This window comes from Aedes albopictus, chromosome 2 (genome assembly GCF_035046485.1).
Source record: "Aedes albopictus strain Foshan chromosome 2, AalbF5, whole genome shotgun sequence".
In the NCBI taxonomy this organism is placed as follows: domain Eukaryota; kingdom Metazoa; phylum Arthropoda; class Insecta; order Diptera; family Culicidae; genus Aedes; species Aedes albopictus.
In genome coordinates this window covers 361,301,959-361,327,389 of record NC_085137.1, presented here as the reverse complement: position 1 = coordinate 361,327,389, position 25,431 = coordinate 361,301,959, and the positions used below count along the sequence as shown (strand labels likewise).

Here is a 25,431-nt window from a genome sequence, read left to right as displayed (position 1 = left end):
CTAGGAATTGTTGCTGGAGAAATTTTTGAATCCGTAGAAAAAATCCTAGAGGTCCTTGGTGGAAATGCTGGAGGAATTTTTGGGGAAATATATGGAGGAATACTACTGAAACTCCTGAATCTATAAACAGTGGAGAAATTGCTGCTAGAATCACTGAAAGTAATAATGCTAGAATCTCTGGAGGGTTTTTTGCTGGATTTTCTGGATGGAGTAATTAAAAAAAATCCTGGAGACATTCCTTGAAATCCTTGAAATAAAACATCGCGAGCAAAATCTCTGGAGAAATTCGTGAAAAAATGGATGTTTGAATTTCTGAAGGAATATTTTCAGAAAAAAACGCTGCTGAAATAATTTCTGGAACAATCTTTAAAAGAATTTCTGAATGCAGAGATGAACCAGCATAGAGCTGAGAAAATCTCAATTATGAAGACATATAAAACTTCAATAGAAAATTCCGGTTTCTTCAGAAGGATTTCCTAAAGGAAACTCTAGATGAATTTCTGAAGTAATCCCAGGCAATGTTTCGAAGGGAATCTATAACAAACTTTCCAAACGAATTTTAGAAGAAATTTCTGACGTAAGGCACATCTAAAGGAATCCCTGGAGAAATGTATTAAAGAATCCTTGGAAGATTTTTTGAAGGAATTCCTGGAGTGATTTCAAAAAAATATCCGTAGTGTAATTTCGGAGGGAATCCATAGAAATGGAGACGATTCTGAAAAAAACCCTGGAAGAATTAAAAAAACACTGTGGAGTTTTTCATGAATCCCTAGAAGTTTATCTTAAATAATCCCTTTTAGGATTATCTTTAAGAATTTCTGAAAGAATTCTTAAAAAACTGTTTTTAAGAAATCCTCTGTGAAATTTTCTGAAGCAATTTTAAAGTTTTGATATTTTGAAAGGAATACCGTCCACCCCCGTTGGTTTGCACGACACCTCATGCAAACCAACGGGGTTCATTTTTTAATATGAACTTCTAGTAACCCTGTGGGCATCGAAAAACACACCGATGGTAACTCTTTTTGCTGTTTTGTTTTGATTCTGCGTTACGTTTCACCCCGTTCCATGAGCAGAATGACATTTGAACCATTTTTAGTTCGAACGGGGGTCAAATTAAAAAGTGTTCAGATTAGATGAGGTCAAACCAACGGGGGTAGACGGTAGCTGGATTTTTTTAAGGAATCCGTTGATGAACTTTTGAAAGAATCTCTGGATCTTTTTTCTGCAGTAACCTATGGAGCATTTTCTGAGAAATATCATGGAACTCTGGAGGAATTTCTGTAGCAATTCATAGTGGATTTACTAGACACTAGAGAAATCAATGGAACAATTTTGGAAGGAATCCATGAAAGGATTCATAAAAGAGTTCTTTAGTTTCAACTTAAGCGAATTTTAGAAAAAAAAACATGAATAAATCTATGCATTTCCTATGGAAACTCCTGGAAGAATTCTTGAAAGAATTCTCACAGGTATTTCAGAAGGAATACCTGGCAGAATTACTAAAAAAAATCAAGGATGGCTCTCTTAAGGAATCACTGGAACATTTTCTGAAGAATTCAATGGAGGAATTTTCGAAGAAATCTGTGAATGGTTTGCTGAATGAATCCTTCGTGTAATTTCTGGTGGAATCTCTCGAAGATTTTTTGATGGAATTCTTAAAGGATTTCTGATTATATTCATGGAAGAATGTAATCCTGTAAGGTTTTCTAAGGCAAACCTTGAAGAAATGTTTGCAGTAGTATCTAATGAAAATTCTGAAGAAAGTTTTTAAATGGTTCTTTGTTTTTTTTTTTTTTGAAAAAGTACATGTAAAGGAATTCATGGAGGAATCCTTACAGAAATTTTCATCCCACGGCAATGCAGCTGTGAATATAGGGGTGCTTTAGGTTCTAACCTTAGTTCTTTCAAAAACATATGATGGATTTTCTCTATCGCCAACAATCATCAACGTTTAATTTTGAATGTTTACTTTATTCGTTACAATAAAATCAGTAAAAAATAAACATTTAAAACCCCATTTCTATTGCTGTTTACTGTCGCTATTCTGAATAATGTGTATCATCTTTCTACATCTTTTCCTCTCTTCTTTTTTTCATAATTATTACTTGTTATTGGAATCTACTGGTTTTCTTTTTTTTTTATTTCAAAATATGATTAAATTTGGCTTTGAATATATTCATGCACATACACATTTCTCCCGTTTTGTTTGACTTTCTCCGCTTTCTCCACTACATGTTAATTGCTCCCCTACCGTTTCATTCTTGACCTAAACCGCGAAACTGTAATTATCGTTTGAGAAAAGGGAGAATAATAGGGAGAAAATAATCTGGTTTGCCTTTTTCTATATCTATATATCAGTTCCATGCAAATGTAGGCATTTGACTAGATTTGTGTTCTGTTTTTTCCTTCTAGTGATTTGAAGATGCACTCTTCCATGGTCTGATCGAGTGGAAAACTATGCAGTGCTCGTTTATATGATTGCAACGAAAAGTGTATACATTAATGCCGTTTACAAGAGGGCTTCTACCCAAATGGTTATACAGAGATTTAAAGGAAAATAGTTTTGCTTTTGGTCCAAATCGAGGTTCGATTTGGGAGCCACTGCACTGGAGTGAACACACATAATATGCCCACTGTATGTACACACATTTTCAGTTTTGTCTTAAAATACAATTTTACGTCCACTCGTAGTTGAATCAACTCCCTATAGGCTATGCGTAACTGCTATCTCACTACTTTTACAATCCTTATTACAATATTTGCTGCCGATAAATGGAACGTAAAATTTCTGTAAATAAGCCTATTTCGTCTGACCTGCCCGAAGACTTGGTTGTTCTCCCATTCGAATGTTTGCTTTGGTCACAGCCCCTTTGATGTTAAAAGGTTTGTTTTTTTTTCGTGGATAAAGAATACAAATGTAAGTCCAGAAATTTATAATTATTAAGCCGGTCAAGCTCGTCTGGGAGAATGCACTCAAATCGAATTGGTTGAAATCAGAAATTTGGTTGAATAGAAAAATAATTCGATAGGATTCTATAGAAAACCCATATTTGTATTTTAACTAAAGTTTTATTCTAAAATAACTTAAAGAATGATATAAATTATTATCACAACAACCAGCATCACCGATAGTACCACAATCGCCATCCACTGTCGTCGTTCTGAAAATAGAGAAAGAGCATTAGTTGCTGGAAAATAAAACTGGAAAATCGATAATTTATAGAATATTAAAAATAACATATTAAATCAGCCAATTTATGAGAATAATACAAGCAATGTAGAGATAAGCTATTAAGTAATTTTGCCTAAAATCAATGTTGGCCGAAAATAGCCAATAACAGAGGAACAATTTATAAAAAAAATATGTAAGATCTTACAAAAGATTTCCAGGGACAATTCGTGCAGGAAAATAACTGAGAAAATTAAAAAGATCCACCAAGAGTAAATATCGGTTCATCATTTTTGTGTTTGTGTTGTTCTCCGGGTTCACAGAGGAATCTTCAAGCCTCGCGTTTCTTGGATCAATGCCATAAGAGTAACTCTAAGGGCAAGTTTCCATTTAGCTATCGCTCCTACTTGAATAGGTCAACCACGACATGCGTATAAAATGCCATCAACGACCATATAGACACCCCGGTTCCATGAGCTTCCGAGTTACAATATTGTGAAGCGGATAAAACATGGCAAATTGCGGTGGGCTGGGCACGTAATTCGTATGCCGGGAAAACGACAAGCTAAAACCATATTCAACAGTGAACCAGGAAGGGGCCATTTGCTTCGTGGTAGACCGCACACACGTTGGCTTTTGAGGAGCATCTCAGGACTCGTAAGTGTTTAGTGTGGCTGAAAACAATCGGTCCGCGACTGAGACCAGTGGAGGCGAATGTTTCTTTCGGCGTAGACTCACCGGAGAGAAGCGCATTATAAACCCCTGACGCACTAGTAAATTCTTAGTTAGACGGCAGCCCAATTTGTTTGGACCAACCCTGAACCCGTGAACCTGCGTTCAATCGCAAGTCGGTGTCAATGAACCAGTTCTGCAACCAGGTTCACAGCTCCCCGCCGACGTTCGCCAGATCCCACAAAGCAGCCTTCACAGGAGTTTTTAGCGATGTAGCAGGCAGGAAGAAAAAGCAGGTGGCGCCATTCGTATCTGTTGAGACTACTCCTTAGGCGTCTCCCGAGACGAACTAGCCTAGGGCTAAAAATCTTGTTGATACAGATGAAGAAATCCATAGGCCTCAACGATGCTCCCAACCACAACAGTAACTGTTTCCGCTGACGGAGGACATCTTTGCCAAACTAGTGAATTGCAGGGTGTTCAGTCAAAACGACATGTCGGGTGCGTTCCGACAAGTTGAAGTGTTCGGATGCTGCCGGGAGACCCTCACCTGGCTATAATTAGGAGTAAAAACAGCACCGGAACATGTTGGAAGCGTCACTCAGCGGACAGCTTTACAGTTCATTTAACATCAATTACCTACCAACAGTTTTATACCTAGATTCACTCAGCTGTGTGATGACCCCAAGGAGAATCTCCTCATCACATATTTACTCATATCCGACGCGTCCCGAGCTCTACTTAGTCACCATACTCCTCCTGGATCCAAAGTCCGCCTAGCTCCCACTAGCATTTTTGTTCTTCTTACCGAGCTCTCTTTGCTACCAAGCTCCTCCGAAGCCGAGGACCTTCCGCCATTCAGCTCCTCGATTGCTTCAACTCACAGCGTAGGTCCCTCAAGATACTAGATCTTCACCGAGTGTTGGTCCCTTCACCGCCTCTCGGTATCTCAACGACATGTTCCACAAGTTCCACATGCTGCTGGGACGGTATTTTACGCTGCACCGCTATCGGCCACGCACTGCTGCTTAGAATCTTCGGTTCGAAGAAAGGTATCTCAGCTTACTCAGCGAATCGGCTTAAGCGTGGGGGACTTCAGCTGCTACTCTACGACTTCGGACACTGTTCAAGAGTGCAACACATGGCTGTTTATGTTTGCTGAACGCCTAATGATTCCAATCAGTATCCGGATGCGATGCCTATAAGTACCATCTCCAACGAGGCCATCCGAGGATCCAGCGCATGGAGAAGATTGCGCACAGTTACGTATATTGGCCGTGGATTGATTCGTACGTCATCGGGATCCTACGAAGTCTGTTAGCCTCGAGCAGTTCAACGGGTAGGCAGAACGTTTCGTAATCTGTCAAGTGATCAAGAAAATTCGAGACGATTGAGGAGCTATCCAAGAAACACTGGAAAGCTTCCTGATGACAAACCGTTCGTCACCTAACCCGTCGACACCCGAAGAGTTTTTCGTCCGAAGTCATGTTTGGGTGTAACCTGGACTTCAACAACAGTTCAGTTGTCGGATGATCATCAAGCTTCACGGTTTTTCGGAAAAGGTGATCCGGTATTCGTAAGGTGTACGCAAGCAATGGGCACCTGCGACAGTATTGGAACGGATAGGAAACGTGAGCATAAGACAGGCGCAGGCTTCGGTCGCATATCAAACAGATGCGAAGCTGAGAAGGTACTGACAACACCAAATTCCCAAAAGGTCCAAGACCGTTAAACAACAGTTGCCTTTGGCTGCTTCAAGCCTAGAATCACCGCCAACCAAGTCAGGATCGATCAACATGTTCTTCTCTGTCACGTTCGTTCTCCTCCGTTACCAACTCCAGCGCCGTCCATTTCGAGTGCACAGATGCCATCGACACTTGCGACGCCATCCAAACACTACTCCCTTGCAAGCTATTGTGGATTTACCGACTACTTGTATTCTACCGGTCGCTTCAATATGGCCTCCAAAGTAGCCGTTTTATAAAAAGAGTAACTTAAATAGTTATTTATGCAACAAGTTGCAAAATGATGATTTTTTCAGCACGAGTCGTACATTTATCCAACGAGGCTTGCCGAGTTGGATAATTACGACGAGTGCTGAAAAAATCGAGTTTTGCAACGAGTTGCATACAACATTTTTTGCCATTACGAAAAATACCCATTCAATATGACCTTTTCTAGCTGCACAAATATGTATCAGAAGGAACCACGTGCGAGCATCCATGCTTGCCAGCGTAGGTTTTTGTTCGATCAGGTAGGCTGTGATGTAGTAGTTGTCAACCACGTTGTCAACAATGTTCGAGCTTCCGGCGTCAAACAGTTGTGTGGAGGCGTAAGAAAAAGTCGATTCAGCAAGAGCCTCTACACCTGGTTTGCAATTTGATTTGGGATTGAAATCGTCTCGATCCGGATTCTAGCAGATCAGTGGATGTAGAGGAAGTAGCTGAATCTACGGGAGGCGCGGCAGCAAGTGAAAAGTACGTTAGGCCAAAGGTGCCGAAAAGTGCTACTTTTCAGCACTCTTAAGAGTGCCGAAAAGTAGTTCTTTTCGGCACACTTGCATCAGCGGTGAAAAGTAGGCCATTTCAACATACTTCAGCCAATTGAAATGTCCTATTTTTCACAACGTAATGGCAAAAAATAATTTTTTGCAATTGCGTTGCTTATTTCCCTACTTTTCAGTCGCGGTAGCAATCATATAACGGCCTACTTTTCTTCACTAAAGCAAAAGTGCTGAAAAGTGCTACTTTTCGGCACTCTTTTGAGAACCGAAAAGTAGCACTTTTCGGCACCTTTCCTTACGCACACTTTTTACTAACTGGCACATTTTCCGTTGGTACAGCTGTTACGTCTACATCCACTGAGCACTCGTCCGAATCAGGAAGATTTAGTTTGGTGCAGATCCAAGTGCAGATCAGACATAGAAGCACTAGCTGAAACTCGCTTCTCTTGTCCATACTGCTGTTTGATGACGACGGAAGAATGAAAATCTGTGACACCTACTACGCCATAGCCTACCTGATCAAACATAACAGTCGCGCATGAGAGTTTCCACGTGGTTCTACCTGATTTCATGTTTGTGAAGCTAGGAAGATTATCCAGAATGAGTATTTTACGCAGTTGCAAAAAACTTTGTATGCAACTCGTTGCAAAACTCGATTTTTTCAGCACTCGTCGTATTTATCCAACTCGGCAAGCCTCGTTGGATAAATGTACGACTCGTGCTGAAAAAATCATCATTTTGCAACTTGTTGCATAAATAACTATTAAACATTTTTATTGTATGCGCTATTCCTCGTTACCACTAGCTACTCAGCGACATTCATTTTTTGACAATCAAGTTGATTTTTATATGAAAACGTAACGGCTACTTAAGTAACCGGTAGAATACAAGTAGCCGGTAAATCTACAATACACAATTTTAACTGAGTATACCGAGCCTGGTCTAGTTTTCTCCAACCACGTCGGGTACTCGTGAGTCTTCTACTGTGTTAGCGTCAACGTTGAGATTCCCAGCATCCTTGCATCCGCAGAGCTCATGTCAGCAATGCACAATGGGTCCAGAGCCGTGTTTACGAAGACAAAAATGTTTGTGCCTAAACCATAAGTTTTAGATACATGGTGTCTTTGGGAAACTTTCTTCTTATTTTTCGACCTTTTTTCTCATTATTGTGAAATTAGGGTGGTCCCTCTAGTTTCGCGGATCCAAACATCTGCTTTTTAATAGTTTCACAAAATGTTCTACAAAGTTGTAAAAGAACTTATTTGGAGCAAGTTTGCCGAAGAAACCATTATTCTATCTCTTATGGTTCCTAACTTATATTTTTTTAAAAGATTCATGTTAGGGTGATCCATGAATTTCAGTTTTCCTGAAATAACTTTTAATTCGTTCGTTTCTCGTAAATACTTTGTTCCGAGCACTTTTAGAACTATCAACGACGTATATTTTTTCCAAAGAGCTCAAAGTTCTAACTCTCATAGTTAAAAAGATATTGGCATTTTTCTTCGAAAAATCACTTTTTTTAATGTCATATCTCAAAAAGGAGCAAATGGATTTTCAATCTACCGGTTGCATTGGAAAGATCGTACTCTGTTCTATTTATGGTGAAAAAACTGTAGGTACCTTTTTTGTTTAAAGCTTTTTGTTGAATTTTGAAAATACGATTTTTTTTTCATGGAAAAGTAGTTGTAACTTTGAAAATCGATGAGATACAAACTTGGCGTCTTCGACAAAATTGTGAGTTTTTGGCTGCTATAAAAGTGACCAGAACAAAGTATTGCGAAAAAATTATATTGAGTAAAAACAGATTTTCATATGGAAAGCGGAACAATTTCAGCAAACTCGACTAGTCTTTGTTAAATAGATCGAAGTAACCATGTCGAAAATATTAAAACTTGCTTATAATCCAGAATTCGTCAATAAACTCAACTTAAAATGTGGTTTTGAGCTGATTTCCATCAATTTAATTTCAATTTCATCACTTCAATGTATGGATAGTGAAAATGTCAATCACTAGTATATGTTTAGGTTAACGTAAAAGCCTATCAAAGTTACATGATTTACAATATCTTATCAACATTGTGTCTAAATCGTGATGACAGTATAAATAAACATTGGTTCTACAATGAAATTGATGACCATTTACCAAGCTACTTTGATCTATCTAACAAAGACGAGTTGAATTTGCTTGAAATGTGTCATTTTTCATATGAAAATCTGTTTTTACTCAATATAATTTTATGTGTTGATTTTTTCGCAATACTTTGTTCTGGGCACTTTTATAGCAGTCAAAAACTCACAATTTTGTCGAAGACGCCAAGTTTGTATCTCATCGATTTTCAAAGTTACAACTGATTTTCCATGAAAAAAATCGTATTTTCAAAATACAATAAAAAGCTTTAAACAAAAAAGGTAACTACAGTTTTTTCACCATTTGCTCCTTTTTGAGATATGACATTTTGAAAAAAAGTGATTTTTCGAAGAAAAATGCCAATATCTTCTTAACTATGAGAGTTAGAACTTTGAGCTCTTTGGAAAAAATATGCGTCGTTGATAGTTCTAAAAGTGCTCGGAACAAAGTATTTACGAGAAACGAACGAATTAAAAGTTATTTCAGGAAAACTAAAATTCATGGATCACCCTAACATGAATCTGTTAAAAAAAATATAAGTTAGGAACCATAAGAGATAGAAAAATGGTTTCTTCGGCAAACTTGCTCTAAATAAGTTCTTTTACAACTTTGTAGAACATTTTGTGAACGTACATAAAACTATTAAAAAGCAGATGTTTGGATCCGCGAAACTAGAGGGACCACCCTAATTTCACAATAATGAGAAAAAAGGTCGAAAAATAAGAAGAAAGTTTCCCAAAGACACCATGTATCTAAAACTTATGGTTTAGGCACAAACATTTTTGTCTTCGTAAATACGGCTCTGGACCCATTGTGCAATGGAAACCGAAACAGCTGGCCATTACCTCGTCGCTATTCACATCAACGAAGACCGCTGATAAGTAGATATAATGGAAATTCGCGATTTCACGGAAGCCGCGAAATTGGGCTATGGCCGCGATTCCGCCTAACAGAAAAATCAGATTCAGAATAATGGGAAATACCGAAATACGCTACGCTGATCGCAAGAAATTTCTTGGCCTATTTCGATGCGTGAAAAATTCAGGCAAGGCGCCGCTCAAGAAATAATGAAATAATGAAATATTCCGAATCCTAGTACGGAGCTGAAAAGAAACGTCAAATTAAATGGGGCTTGCTGTGTTAAATTTCTTGGCCATTGCCATTCCGGTCACGGAAAAATAATGCACTGAATGAACATTACTTGGGCGATTCCGTTTGAAGTGCATACCTCGCATAAGTCTAACAATACATGGCAAAGTGCACTGGGTCACGTTTTAAACTACACAGAAAGAAATCATGAAAATTAAACAACACGTAAGTTAAGCATCGACTGAAAATTATAGCAGAAGTTATAAATTTACAGTCATTTACCGTGACATGATACTGTCCGCTCAGTAATCAGCCAATCATGCGTACTGTTTACAGATTTTGAGACATATTCGCTTGAAATTTACATGAAGTAACGTAAACGAGGACAGCTACGCTCAGTCGTCTACCTCGCTGCGGTGACTGCTCTCTCTCGCTCTCTGTGGCCGAAGCGATACAACAGTTTGTTCCTTTTTGGTGGAACATGTTTATCTTTGATTGCCTTCTCTTCAGCTTGGTGAGACAGCCTAAAGGGGTTAGGCGTGAACTGTCACTCGGAAGATCTGAATTCCATTCTCTTATAAAGATTTTAAGTTTCTCTGAAAAGTCGGTGCTATAATTAACACTTTTCTCTCAGCAATCAGCAGTGCAATTTTAAGATCACACATAAATTTCTATCAAACACGATGGAGCACCGAGACAAATTTCGTTCGTTTGAAACAAAAATATTCATGTTTATTCGGTAAACTGATAAAATATTTAAAACTAAAATATTAATTTTTAAAACTAACTCAATTACATATTCATTTCTACAATACCCATTGAAGAGCCCCCCGTTCCGCCGTCGAGAACATAAACAAAAATCTCAAGTTCCAGCGGCATCACCAAACAAGATTTCCTCTTGCAAAAAAAGTCAAGTTTCCCCAAAAGTTTCCACGAACTCCCATTGATTTCGGGAGCGTATGTTATCTACATGATGTTGGCATTGAAAGTGCCACGCGAAAAGTGGATTTTTCTAGAGAAGGAAATGACTTTGTAAATTTAATTGGAAAATAAATATTTCCGTAGGGCCGACCTGCCACAAAAAACAAATTTTTTTACATTTGTTGCTAACTTAACCTGTCAGAAGATGCATGTTTGTTTCAAAAATGGATTGAATTTGCTTCAAATGTGACGTTCGATTTGCTCCAAACAGTTTTATTTTTGTTACCAGAACAAATTGACAATTTATTTGAGTTTACCTGAAATATTTTTGATTTTACCATGCTTTTTTCTGCGTGAGGTCAATTTGTTACATTCAGTTCGTCATAAATTTACAGATTTTGTTCGTACTGTGTAGCTGTCCCGGCAAACTTTGTCTTGCCGAATTGTGGTGGTTTCACAAGGTCTTTGCAGCACGGCACTCTAGATTGGTTTCACATATTTCAATTGTGTTGATTTCCTTCCCAGGTCATGTAAAATCAGTACTTTATCAATTTTCTTACTTTTTAGTCCATTTTCGTAACTTTTTCTACATATAAGCCAAGAAAGTTCTTGACCGATTACTTGCTGAAGCTTTCCATAGTGACTGTAATTTGAATTGTCATTCCTTTGCAATTGCGTACTGCGATCGAAGAAAGACGATTTTTTGGGCAATTCAGGCAAGGAATTTCTCATGCATCAAGATAAGCCAAAAAATTCCTTCTGAACTGCAAACCGCCCTATAAACACAACCCTCATGAATACGAATCGAGCTGTGCAAGAGTCAACGTGGTAATCCCGATGAACAATGCAGAGGGGTCGCCATTGGGTCATCCCATTAGGGTGTTCCAGCTTGCACCTCCAGGCAAGTTTGCGCGTTTTACCAGTCATTCTGTCGTTGAAGTTCCTTCAGTTTCTAGTTACCCAACTGATTCATGCCAACACGCTGATCATTTACCAGCCGTAAACCAACGCGAAGCAGTTATGCCCAGATCCAGTCGAAGTCACATTCAAGCCACTCCAAACCAGCCAGGACGCACGCCACGAAGCACTTTGGGAGCCCCCTCTGTCTCCGTGACAGTCGAGCCAACTCCAGTTAATCGCAGCAACCCTGCTAGCTGCCGTCGCAGTCTTCCTAGTCCTGTCCACGGCGGTTTGGAAGGGGCTTTCCAGCCTGCATCTGCAGGCAAGTACCTACGCGCATAATGTCAGTCGGCTTGTCCCTGAAGACCATTTCGTTTCTAGCTCAACACGATCTACTGGCTTCGATTTCGTGCCATTTGCCAACTCGTCCGGTTCAACTGATGCTCATCGTCGTGATCCAGTTTCAGCTTTTGGTCAGAAAAGTTGTGGAAATGGACTTGTCACAAACTTGCATGTTTTCAGTTCTACCGCAACCGTCGTCGGGTATAGACGGAAGCAAATGTGTTCTTCGCAGATCGCTTTTGCTTTGCCATCAGCCTGTGTTGTTTAGGCATAGTAACCACGCGTGCATTGTTTCCCGCTCGGTCGCATTGTGTTCATTGGTTGCTCGGTGCTCTCATTATATTGTGCGTTTAGCACTAAATTGATTTCCGAAAAAACTTTATTGACTTCCGCTGCCTTTCCTATGCGTTAAACATTACGTCGGAAGTAGTGCGCTGTATAGCAAACCAGATTTACATGCAATATGTCCGGATATTCGATCTGCCACCAGAACTGAGCGATGATAATTTATCGCTAGTTCTTGGATCGTTTGGAAAGGTGGAGCATTTTGTTCGGGAAAAATTTCCAGCAGATTCTGGCCTCGGCCACATAAGCACCGGTGTCCGCGGTGTATATATCGACGTTAAAAACGATATCCCGCCATCGGTTAACATCGGGAATAGAAAAGGACGGGTATTTTACAATGCCCTTAAGGACACATGCTTTTTGTGTCATGGAACGGGACACCGTAAAGACTCCTGTCTTCAGCGTACAACCCGAAAGGAACAGAAGAAGGGACTTCGTGGAACCTCGAAAACCATCTCGTATGCTGACATCGTGTCTGGAATGGAATCTACAGAAAACCTGTCGGAAACAGTGGAGGATGACATCGTTGAAATTTTGGAGGAAGAAGAAATAGAGGAGCCTACCGTGTATGCACCAAACTTTGCGCAGTTAAGAAAAATCAAATTTCTAGTCGTTATAAAAAATACAAACAAACAAAATATATCATGAACAACATGCTCATACGATAGCCTAATGATCCTTCTTTGAGTCTGCAATAGAGAAAAAAATATAATATTAACTAAAAAATACTTAAAATAGAAAAACTATTTCATTACCTTGTTCCTAACTTTGCGCACAAAATCTTCGATTGTTCCTAACTTCGCGCATGGTGTGCCTAACTTTGCGCATGCTATGAATTGCTCAAACAAGTCATCAAAAATACTATTATTTATTTTTTTTTCCATTTAACTAAAGTTATACAGGTAGTGTGCCCTTAAATGATCTTTATTGAAATACTTTGTCCTAGGAGGGAGGGGGAACGGAGGCCTCCGGAGTTCTTGAATTCGTCTGCGGTTTGTACTAGACATTGATCCTGTGAACAATCCAAACTTCAAAAGGGATTTTCCAATGGCTAAAGATCAAAGATAAAAGCTTCCTGATAAATGAAATGACCGTTACGGATAGGACAATAAGGGGTCATTAAAATATGACGTCCATCTTTGGGGGGAGGGGGTTGTCTGAAAAAGTGTGATATGCCATGTATTAGGTATACTATCAAACGTGACGGAGGGGCCAGGGGAGGAGGGAGTTCTAAAATTCTAAAAAAAACGTGGACGTCATTTTTGAGTAGTCCATAACATTGACCGCCAGGAAGAGCCAAACGATGGACTGTTCACAAATTACGTCACATTGTTGAAAGATGGAGAGTACCTGCCATAGTGCAAAGGTTCATACATTTTTTATTAATTTCTATACAAAATCTGCTACATGGTGGAGAGAGAGGCCTGAAATTGTCAGTATTAGTGTTACATAATATTTAAATGGTTCATAAGGCAGATATTCACGTTGAACATGCATTTAATGAAAGTGCGCAAACATTAGGAACACAGTGCAAATATCATCTTTGCACATGATGATTAACCTGGGCTTGTTAGGGGAATATCTGTAAATAAAAGAAAATCGGGTTAAGTACGGTTCCTTTGAATTCCACTAAGAATTTGCATCCTTTGACAGATACGTATTTCGACCTCAACTGTAAGGTCGTCTTCAGTGTCTTGTACTTGACTCGGAGTCGAGTCAAGTACAAGACACTGAAGACGACCTTACAGTTGAGGTCGAAATACGTATCTGTCAAAGGATGCAAATTCTTAGTGGAATTCAAAGGAACCGTACTTAACCCGATTTTCTTTTATTTATCTTTGCACAGTTTTATTTACGAAAATGTTGATTTTTAGTAGAGTTACTTCTTGACAACCGTGTTAAGGCGAGGCAATTTTTGACGTTTTTGTGTATTTTTTGTTTATTTTTCAACATAAACAAAGATTTTATGACAATTAAATATTCGTCAAATAATGTTCATAGTTACACAATGCTAGTGCAATTATTGAACTGGTGAAAATGTTGACATTTAGTTATTTTTTTCGTTATTTTACAAGAATGCGCAAAGTTTGGACCTGCGCAAAGTTAGGTGCGCACACGGTATAGAAACGTTAGAGGAAGCACAAGTGGAATCACCCGTAGCCGTTCCCGAAGCTGTATCGGAAAAAGAGAGACGTCGGAAGGAAGGCTGGGATACGTTGGAAGAAGTTGCCAAGGCCATTCAGGCAGCGATGACAAACCCACAGGCCAATCAGCGGCGTGCTGATTTTGCTGGATCTCGATCAAGTTCCGGTTCTGGATCCGCCCCGAGGAAAAAGTGTGCCCGTAGAACTAACTATTGATAATTTTTGTTTTGATTTTTTATAGAATAACTAATTGTTCTTTTGATGCCCTCGGCTCCGTAGAGTTTTGAATTAAACAATTGAGCCTAAAATAAACGAACTAGAAAAAAAACTTGCATGTTTTCTACCAAAATGTGGGTGAAATGAATGGTACTATTAACAAATATTTGTTGGCCAGTGCTGACCATATTTACGACATTATCGCTCTCACTGAAACGCGACTGAACGACAGAAATCATCGATAGTTTTTGATAACGAGTAGGGGAACTGCGGGCATAACGCCCCCCGGGGGCAAAACGCCTTCACGCGATTTCATCATATTGTGGAGGTTTTCGTTGAATACAAGCAAACTAGAACTAAAACTGAGCAGGTTAAGCCCAAGAATGGCTGCTATTGTCGAAAGAAAAGCGTGAAAAACGACGATTTTCCACATTTGGAAAGATTCCCTAATTTGCAGCGCACAGAAATTAAGACATTGCGCGCTGGTTAAAAGGAATCAACCCATTCAACCACCACGCGCCTCCAACTCCTTCATTTGCTGCTGGGAAGAGTTAGATGGAGCCCCTTGGTATTTCACAATAAGTCAAAGCGGGAAATGCCAGCGGGCGTTTTGCCTCATCCAAAAAGGCGTTTTGCCTCCTGCAGTTTTCCGACACCTAAAAAGTAACACTTTTTTGAATTGTTTATTTGAATGGGAAATTTTGTGGGCACGCGGGCCAAAAGTTGAAGTCTCTTAGGAAAGGGAGTAAACTTCTCTCAAAGGCAGAATACATCCTTAAAATAAGCATCATTTGAAGTTTATGACCACATATGCTTAGCCGGGGCGTTATGCCCCTCTTTCCCCTATACCGTTTTCCGCTGCGACCGCTGTTCATCCATTTCAATTGAAGCCGCGCATGGTCCCGAATAACTCATGGTTATGCGTCAAACAAGTCTGGGTAGAAATTCGTTTAATAGATTGTTCACTTTTCTTGTGCGTATTCTATCTGACCCTGACCGCGTTAGTGATTCATCCTTGATAGCAGCACATATTGAATCAATTGCATCCATACGCTCAACACTCAAACCCGTGGACAAAATCGTGATACTTGGCGATTTCCATCTTCCTGGTATAAAATGGCAGCCCTCTCTTTATGGTTTCTTGTACATGGCTTCTTCTACATCGATGTAGATCAACATAGGTTTATGCCAATGCGATCAATGCTCGAGTAAGACCTGCAGGCACTTGGAGAATTCCAGCTAATACATAGCGATGTTGTTAGACTACGACGTTTTCGAGATAGGAAGTAAGCAACCGTGAACTGAGTTGTGAGGCTTAGAATTCTTGACACAGTCTTGTCTTATGAAAAATGTTGTACTAAATAAATGAATGTATCGAAAATTGGTGAAAACTTACCACTAGTAATGTGCAGTACTTTTGCCACCTTCTTCATGGTGGAGTCCAGTTTCGATTCCGTTTGCTCTAGTTCGTTACCGAATTCATCCAGCATTCTGAAAAATATAACACGCACAAATGAATTGGCCAGGACAACAGCCCCTCACTGTCCACTCACACTGCCTGCTCGTCCAACTCGACGCCGATTTGGCGCGAAACCGTTTTGAGTGTTCCGATCGAATCGCTAATCACGTCCAGCTGTTCGTCCTGGGAGGCCATTATTCGCTGCTGGGTGGCCAGCGTGTCCTCAACGAATCGGGTCGATCCGCCGTCCAGCACCGAAGACGACGAAGCAGCATAATGGGTCGGACTATCGTCCAAGTTGTTCTCCAGTTTGGAGTACTTGGCTCCGCTGTGCCGGGACGCTGCCATTGCTGCGCCAGCCGAACTGATCAGATTCTTGCCAGTGCCCGCTAGGTTCAGATTGTTGTTGTTCAAGCTGTTCAGGTGCGATCCGCCTACGTTGGTGGCACTTCCAATGATACAGTTGTTGTTGATGAAATTCTTGCTGACTTGATTCTGGGGCGACCCGTGATCACAGCTGTCCAGCAGAGGTTGTCTCGCGGTGATATCTCTGTCCCGATTGCGGTTGATGCTCATACGATCTTTCATGGATTTGACCTCATCGCGGGTTGCATCGATAAAGTGGCGTCGACTGGAAAGCTCTTTGTTGTCGATTTTAAACTTGCTGGGGTTCTTCTCTACGATACGTATGGTGAGGAAGTTAAGGAAAATCGCTCTATATGATTCATCTGCTAAGGGAAAAAAATGAACGAAATGTTTTTTTGAAAAGGATATTGATAGTGTCCTCGAGGTCCTCCAAGTCCCATTCGATGCTACGTAAGGAATTTTTCAATTCGGTAGTTGTCCATTCAGCCTCTGCAGTTGTGCCACCGGATTGAGCATCGTTGAGCTCACGCCACCGCAGGTAGAGTCCCCGAGTCTTGTTAAGTGCCTTGAATACTTCGCTACAATTATATAGAAAAAGAAAGTCAGGTATTAGTTCAAGAGGGTATTACGGAAATTTAGTGCGCTCGACAGGCACACGGCAATGAACTGCTTTAGTAAAAGTAGTCGAGCCGATATTAGCAACCAGCTGGTCAAAGCTTCTGTGAGCTAACCTATCCTGTAGGAGGTCAATATTATTATTATAGCGAAATATTTTCAAAAAAAAAAAAAACAAAACTTACTCGATGTTCTTCAGAAAGCATTGTTGCTCAGAGTTGAACATCAAAGGGCTGAAGTCTATCATCATACTTTTTTACCAGTCTGGTCCTAACCTGCAAGGGCCAAGGGACTTCGGAATGAGTAAAAGAAGTACCCTTTAAGAGCTCCAAAAATAATAAAGGCTGAAACTTGACCACAGAGGCAAAATCGGCAGGTCTATAAAAAAGAAAAACGGAAACTTTATCCGAATCTGATGATTCACATCATCCAAATTAGTACTAAAAAACAACACTTTCAATGATGTATATTCAAGCGCCATAAATCAACAAAAACCGAGTACAGTACAGGGTATTCAGCTAATCTCATGCAGGTTAGTATGTGATGACAACCAGCTTTCTCTGGTACACAACAGCATCATTTCTTTTTATTACAGAACTTTTTCAGCGACACATCGACTAAGAATCTTATGGCTTCAGTATACTACCCTGGTGATGCAGCCGCTTTTCCTTTTCAAGGAAAAAAGCACGTCTTGTCCTCTTCAGTCAAGCTCAAACAGGAATCACCAACATACATAAATCCTAGAGGTGAGTACCTTCTAAAATTTCTTTCTTATGAAAACATAGACGTATTAGCGTATACACCTAATTCCGGTTCTTTAAAAAACGGTTAAATTTACTGTTCAGAACAAAAAGTCAAAGAGACGAACCAGCCAAGGGCTGAAAGTCTCTTTAATAAAGACAAATCAATCAATCAATCAATCAACAAAAAGTCTACAAAAATGTATACTTTCGGTACTTTTTTAACGGGGTGTGTTAAAAACAAGCCCGTAGCTTTACGGCTTACTCGCGTGTTTGGTGTGGCAGTGTTTCTTGGTTAAAAGTGTCAGCGTTTTAGTGCGATATTATAGTGATTCTTCCGGGATTTTCGTGGACCACATCATCGAGCAACTCCTGCAAACCAATGTAGGAATAAAAGATTTATTCTGTAAGTAAAACATCTAAGATTTTCGTTTTTCAGTTCTGAAATTGGGATTCAAAATGACTGACAGTGATGCTGCAACTACGTGCTTATTTTGACGACGCGTTATGCCCGGTTCCATCAAGGGCATGTAAATTGGCACATCCGGAACGAAAAATTGTCGAATTGTCACCGGATTTTTGCCGTTATCATTGCACTTTGCTACACTGCAAAATGCGATATAAAAATTATACTAGCTTGAAACGGCATTTGATTATAAAACCAAAAAGCTCTTAGAGCTCAACAAGGGAGCTCTATGTACATTAGACCTGTTCACTTTTTTTGACCTACCCGTGTCACATCAAATTATCAATCCACATGCAAAAACAAGGCTTCAGTCCAAAATTGAGCCAAATTGATAAAGGTTTAGAGGTGTATCAAATCGATTTTGTGTTTTTTCGAGCATTTTCACGAAAATGTACTTCAATATCCAAAAAATTGCACCAAAAAGGTATCGAAAATACCGTTAAAATATAGTTAGAACAATACTCTACAACTTTGCCGAAGACACTACGGTGTTTAAATTGCGTATTTCAAAGTTATTCAACAATTTTCGTTAAAAAATCACCAAAAAATACAATATTTTTACGATTTTTCATGTAAAAGTCATGTAATTTTACATTGTTTTAGGTGACTAATTTTATGAGCTATTGCTCCTATGTGTTACGAATATTTCGTCCATACATCATTTTAGTGTAGAAATTCGTTTTCATTGACTAATTATCAAAAGTATGTCACGTTGATACTAAAAATTGTACAGAGTTGCCAGCATAAAATAAAACAAAGTTACCCATGATTTAAACGTCATTACACTTCTTTGTCTCATCTGCATCAGTTTAAATTTGGTGCAGATGGTTGAGCATGAGATTGTGGATTCGAAGATTCAAGGTTCGAGTCCTGGAATAGCATTTTTTTTTGCGTCTCGATCCTGCTATAACTTGAGGAAACTACGCACTGCATCTCATTGCAATTTGGCATCATAGCATTGTTTCGGAACCGTACTGCCCATAATCGCATAGTTGACGTAACCACCATTGACAATGTCAGCACTCACAAGCTAATATCTATTAAATATGCAAAATTGTGACCAGTTTTATTCAATAGAGCACAAGATCTAATCACTAGCTAGATATCAACGTGAAAAAAATCATAAACTTTTATCAAACAGATGCTCAATATTGCGCCCAGCTGATATCGTCGACACGATTTATTGTCAACAAGTATAAACTAAATATCTAGCTAGTCCTGGAATGGGCTTAATTGGCAGATCCCGATCATTATTCTTTGGGAGATTGCGTGTAAGTCATGGCAGATTCATCATCCTAACTGCTATAAAGAAAGAAAAAAAAGTTTATCATGTATTTGAGCTTGAACCTGGGACCTTCTGATCCGCAAGCTCAAGCCTTATCATCTGCACCATTTCTGATACTTAAATCAAAAGACATTAGAATACGATGACATGACGTCTTAATCATGGGTAACTTTGTTTTAATTCGTGCTGGTAACTCTGTGCGATTTTTAGTATCAACGTGACATACTTTTGATAATTAGTCAATGAAAACGAATTTCTACACTAAAATGATGTATGGACGAAATGTTCGTTATACAAAGGAGTAATCGCTTATTAATTTACTCACCTAAAACAATGTAAAATTACATGACTTTTATATGTAAAATCGTAAAAATATCGTGTTTTTTCGTGATTTTTTAACTAAAGTTGTTAAATAACTTCGAAATACGCAATTTAAACACCGTAGTGTCTTCGGCAAAGTTGTAGAGTATTGTTCTAACTATATCTTAACGGTATCTCCGGCAACTTTTCGGAGCAATTTTGTGAATTTCTGAGTAAATTTCTGTGAAAACAGCTAAAAAAACACAAAATCGATTTGATACACCTTTAAATCTTCATCAATTTGGCTCAATTTTGGACAGAAGACTTGGTTTTACATGTGGATTGATAATTTGATGTGTCACGGAGAATCGGAGAAAAAAAGTTTCAAAGTGAACAGGTCTAATGTACATACACTGGCCTAGTAACTGGACACTGCCCGAGCAGGTATCACTTGAAAAATATTGGCCATATTCAGAGTGATATCTGTCGGAACGTGAAACCTCGGAACATCTGCTTTGCAGTTGTGGTGCTTTATACACGCGCACCCGGGTAGAGGTGAATGGCAAACCAAAAACAAAAGAATAACAAATTTTATTGTCATAACTTATTTTGTCATTCATGAGTTCTTCATGAAGAGCTTAAAACAACATGTAAAATAGCATAATATGATATCATTTCAAAATATGCCATTCGCTTGTCATTTTAAAATTTGGAAGAATAACTACTGAATGTCTTATTTTGCTATCATAACAAATTTTGCAATAGGTGAGATATTGTTGAATTTTTGCGAGTTTGATGCACTCGTAGTTTTGGCACTTATCAAGAACAACATAATGTCAAAATTTGAACTTTGGTTATTCTAATGGTAAATTTTGATATTTGTTTGCAATTACTTTCCATCCAAAAAACTTATAAGTTTTAATTTTGTTATTGGAATAAACAACTTACCCTTTTTTTGGATGACAAGGGAATAACTAATTTTGATATTGTTCTATTTTCAATAACTCAATATTGGTATATTTTGCAATTCTCAATCATAATTTTTTTGTTCTTGGCTTGCCATTGTAATGTCAAAATTTGACATTCTTTAGTTATTTTATCGAACAATGTCAGTTATTATTTTTACCCTTTTGTCACTTATTTCAAACAAATCAATGACAAATTTTACCATTCAGTAATTCGTTTTGAATGGTAAAACTTGCAATTGTTTTGTAATTCTTTTCTGCCCGGGAAAGATTTCCAAGTAGTGGTTGCTTGCAACCCAGTGAGATCTGGTCTGCAAAACCTGGGAAGGTCTTGGAGTTTATCAATTCCATTGCACCTGACTGGTAGTTAGCTGGCTAGATGCGAATATCAAAACGGGACATGCCACAAAAGTTCAGCCTATTGGACGCAGTGGCTTAATTTCCCCAACAGGGAAGGCAAAAAAAAACGGCATTTGAAGCAACAACATCATATTTTGCAACCATCCAGCAGCGCTGATGATTCCCTAGAAACAGAACTAGCTGAATAACAGTTTCCTAATCTTGTACCGACTTTTTGAACCCTCTTAGCAGAATACCCTCTTCGAATGAGTGTAATCAGTTTCGTACCTTTTAATTCCGCCCTATGTTGCTTATCCTTTGACAGATATGCGTATTTCGAATACCACTTGTAATCTTCCTCAGTCAGTTATCCACTGTGGATAACTGACTGAGGAAGATTACGAGTGGTAGTCGAAATACGCGTATCTGTCAAAGGATAAGCATCATAGGGCGGAATTGAAAGGTACGAAACTGATTACACTCATTCGAACAGTTTCCTAAGCTAAAGTTAGCTTAAAAGTGATTTGTTCCACTCATGTACAGCAAAAATGTTTGTTGGGTTTTTCTGTTCCAGTATCGTTGATTACCTGCCGAAAACGAACGATATCAAAAATCCTTCTGTGGAAATGTACTTCCAAAAACCCTTATTGAGAAACTCGCAGTTAAAATTCTACAAGTACTGGAAAATGTGTGGGAAAGCGCATCGCAATATTCAAATCACGGACATGCTGTGAAACCATAGACTAATTTCAAGACCTCGATATACCAAAGAAAACCATTAAATTTTCAGTGTCCAGTCCAGTACCGTAAAACGGGGTATCTTTGCTAATGCGGGTAACTTTGATAGTGCGACTGGCATTGTACAGTTTATTTTTTAACTATGATTCCTTACACCAGTTAAGAAAAAGGTAAACGTAGATCAATTCTATACATATGAAGGGTCATCTTGCACGTATTTGCATTGAAACCTAGTTTATATACAAATTTTTGGGCAAAAAATAAAAATGGTTGATTTTTTTGTCATTTGTCAACCCCTCCAAACAATCTACTACACGACTTCGTCTCAACAATTTTTTCAATCAATGAACTCTTATTCTCGATAGATCCATCATAGTAGATCCCAAATCTGGCCTTGAATCTCTTAACAAAGTGTGTTTTTACAAACTGGAACGATTTTTGTAAATTGGGATATTATTCTCCATACACCGATAAACCCCTAAAAGTATGCAATGCTCTTGTAATTTCATGTAGTTAAATCTGTGTTGTTTTGTCAATAAAACATTAAAAAACTACCGAAAAAAAGAAAAATCACTATGAATAGTATGTAATCATATGTTGATGTACCGTTAAACATATTGAATGTTGCTTTCATAACAAAACGCGCTGCCAACTTCCAGTCGGCATTTCTGAATCATCGCAACGAATCAAGCACCACCTCTGCTGCTGTTTGTGTTAGTGAGATCGGAGAAACGTCAGACTCCCGCCTGCTGATTGGCTGCGACAACTCTGGCGACGGTTTCATCTGCGACGGATTCAAATCGTCGCGTTCGATAAGGGGGGAAACCGTCAATATATTTTCACAAAGACAATTATCTTTCAAAGCACTGTGTTTTTCACTCAGTACTTTACAAACTCTTTTTTATATGTAGAATTGAGTAAAAAATCAATGTTTTGATATAAAAATTCTATCCGATATATTCCACAAGGCTTCTCTCATCATGTTCATACTCCTAAGATTTCAATCTGTCATTTTTTTTAGATTTGATGTGTTTTCAGGACACTATCAAAGTTACCCCAAAATGAAAATCTGATTCTAGCTCAAATGAAAAACTAAAAGTCACCCAAAATATTCAAGATTATCGGATCTTTCAATTGCAATTGATAACTGATACCCCAGTACTTGTTATAAAAATATAAAACTAGGGGAAATACTTTTACATGAACAAATATTAAGGAAATTCGCTGAAAAACTATCAAAGTTACTCCGTTTTACGGTACCCAATAATATTCATTACGGTGTTTTTTTTTTCTGTGTAAATTACCTTTTGTGTAAATTATATTTAGCGTGTTACACCCCAAAGGACTAAACATAAATTAAGTAATGGGTACCGAGGATTACGGCTCTAAATCGGGTATTGTCGTCGTGGTTGAAACCCGAAGTTTCCTCACACACGACAATCGAATTTCCTCAAAATCCATACGTGAAACCTAATGTCAAACGTAGTGCGCTGGTCAGCGGACCTAGCCTTCTATCCAGCGCACTGTGCCCGGCGTTCGTCCGACACACGGTTTAGGAGAAACATCGATTTTCGCGTGTCAAAAATTCCAATTTTCAACTGCAGGAACAATATTTTTCGGTCTGCGAAACCAGCTGAAGTCCCATAGGCTGCAAACAATGACAAAACTTGCGTTGTACAATACTTTGATTGTTCCGGCTGCACTTTACGGTCATAAAACGTGGACGTTGATCGGTGAACCTTTGGAGTCTTCGAACGTAAAGTTACTCGGCGATTAACTGGAAGATGGCATTTGGCGGCGTCGCATGAACTACGAATTGTACCAAGTATATAAAGAAATGGATGTAGTAAAGCGAATAAAATACGGCAGGCTCGGCGTTGGGCTGGGGACGTTGCTCTTATGCCGGAAGAACGACAAGCTAAATTCATAGTCAGCATAAAACCAGGAAGGGGCCGTCAGCTTCGTGGCAGGCCGCGCACTCGTTGGCTTTTTACAGTTGACCTAAGGACTCTAAACGTTCAGGGCGACTGAAAGCGATAGGCGTAGGGCCGAGACCAGTGGAGGTGGATACTTCATTCGGTGTAGACTCACTGCTACGAGTTGTAGCCCATCAAGTATTAAGTAAGTTATCAAAATTACCAAAAAATAATAATAAAAAACCAAATTAAATATGTTTAAAGCTCAAAACATACTAAGAAAGCTAATAGGTATTTAAAAATCTTTGTTGAAAATTGGAAAAGTTGAAATTGATCTAATAGTGTAATATAAGCAACCTCATATATGTAGCTCAAATTGCCGTCAATGCCGATAAGGCGCCCAAATATAGGCAATTAGTTTTACATCACCATTATATTTTCACCACCATGCACGTAAACCGTGCAGAAGCATGGGGCAAAATTATCTCCACCATTCCACCAACCTCTATTCGTTTCAATTAATGTATTTATGTTATGATGTGAACAAGCTACATATGTATAAAAAGATACGGTCTTGATACGCTAGGGATTGCATATCTATATGTAGTCTAAAAATCGTTCTATGCATAACTCATTTCACCAAATTTAAATATCATGGGCTTCTCATACTTACTCTTTCACTACAAAAAATGGATCTTCCATCATCATTTGTTGGCAGTCGTAATCTAAAATATTCTTCTCAGCAGCTGCTGGCGTAAAACACCTACTGCTACTTTACACGACACGGTCGATGTCTACCATCATGATTTTTCCCATGTTTCCACTATTATTTTCACATCTCATCCAATGAATAGCCAAACTAGTGCATCGCTGAAAGGACATTCTTCACAGTTAATATTCACTTGGGGTCTATTAAGCGAATTTTGGAGAAATATTCACGCAATCTATTCACAGCATGGAAAACTTGCGATGCATTCCTGTGCTACCTTTCAAGTTTTCTACCCACTCAAATAATCCTGAATAATCGAATTCACTCGTCGGCTGCACTGAAACAGGATATCCAAGTATCACAATGGAAAACTCAAGTAAATCTTATTGCCCGAACGGAAAACCGGATGAATTCACTGAAGCAGCAAACCATATGGAAACCTAGATCCCAGTAATACGTCACAGTTCTTAATCTAGCTCAAAATAGCCTCACAGGATAATCGGAAAATGTGCGACAATTTTTCGCATCCTGATGATCGGTTTTCTCACAAACCAGCGTTAGACTATCACACTTTTAGGATTTACACTGCCTGAAAGAAAAGTGTGGACAATAAGTGTGATAAGAAGAATTTTAACATTAAAGATGAAGATAAATTTTGTTCAGAACTTATACATTGTTCCCTCATCAAAACAATCTTCAATATTTACAACTATTATTACGCTTTATAATTTCTATTGCTTGTTGAATACGATGAAGTTATTCTTAAATCGTTATTCTTATCCCTAATGCTCCTTGCATATATCATATCATCTGACTGAGTTTCCTCATACTTTGTCTACATGACATATCATATCACACTATTTAGTACTTGATAAGGTTTGAGTTCGAATTTTCTAGTTAGTTCTTCCTCAAAAAGGCACAAAACCTCCCAATCTTTTCCAAACATCATAAAAACACTTATAAAACATTTTAAAATCAAATCTACAGAAAAACAAGTCCATAAAAGCATCCAAAACACAGCAATCCCGTCTGTAGACTTCTTCTTCGCACTGTAAAACATAAAAATTGATGTTACACTACCACAAACTCACCCTGATGGAATTA

General features: G+C 38.7%; 1 protein-coding gene across 2 annotated transcripts; it reads right to left on the bottom strand.

Annotated features, from left to right (window-relative positions):
* Window positions 1–1,950: 1,950 nt before the first annotated feature.
* LOC109430241 (syntaxin-10) lies at window positions 1,951–24,929 on the bottom strand. Of its 2 annotated transcripts, XM_062852880.1 has the most exons (6): window positions 24,558–24,929; window positions 24,292–24,488; window positions 16,663–16,832; window positions 15,983–16,574; window positions 15,826–15,920; window positions 1,951–3,161 (listed from the first exon to the last, which is right to left on the bottom strand). In XM_062852880.1, the coding sequence occupies exons 2-6, from the start codon at window positions 24,324–24,326 to the stop codon at window positions 3,085–3,087; spliced, it is 969 nt and encodes a 322-aa protein (XP_062708864.1). In that variant the 5' UTR covers window positions 24,327–24,488; window positions 24,558–24,929; the 3' UTR covers window positions 1,951–3,084. The 2 variants fall into 2 exon arrangements, with proteins under 2 accessions (XP_062708864.1, XP_019561835.2); XM_019706290.4 differs by having other exon boundaries at window positions 24,292–24,929.
* Window positions 24,930–25,431: the final 502 nt, after the last annotated feature.

What these genes read in the sequence shown, in the direction of transcription:
- LOC109430241 (XM_019706290.4), bottom strand. Translation starts at nt 24,326, where the DNA reads ATGATGATGGAAGATCCATTTTTTGTAGTGAAAGA. An exon ending in GAGTTGGACGAGCAGGCAGT is followed by an intron (nt 15,921 to 15,982) that starts GTGAGTGGACAG and finishes TATATTTTTCAG; the next exon opens with AATGCTGGATGAATTCGGTA. An exon ending in AGTACTGCACATTACTAGTG is followed by an intron (nt 3,162 to 15,825) that starts GTAAGTTTTCAC and finishes CTCTATTTTCAG; the next exon opens with AACGACGACAGTGGATGGCG.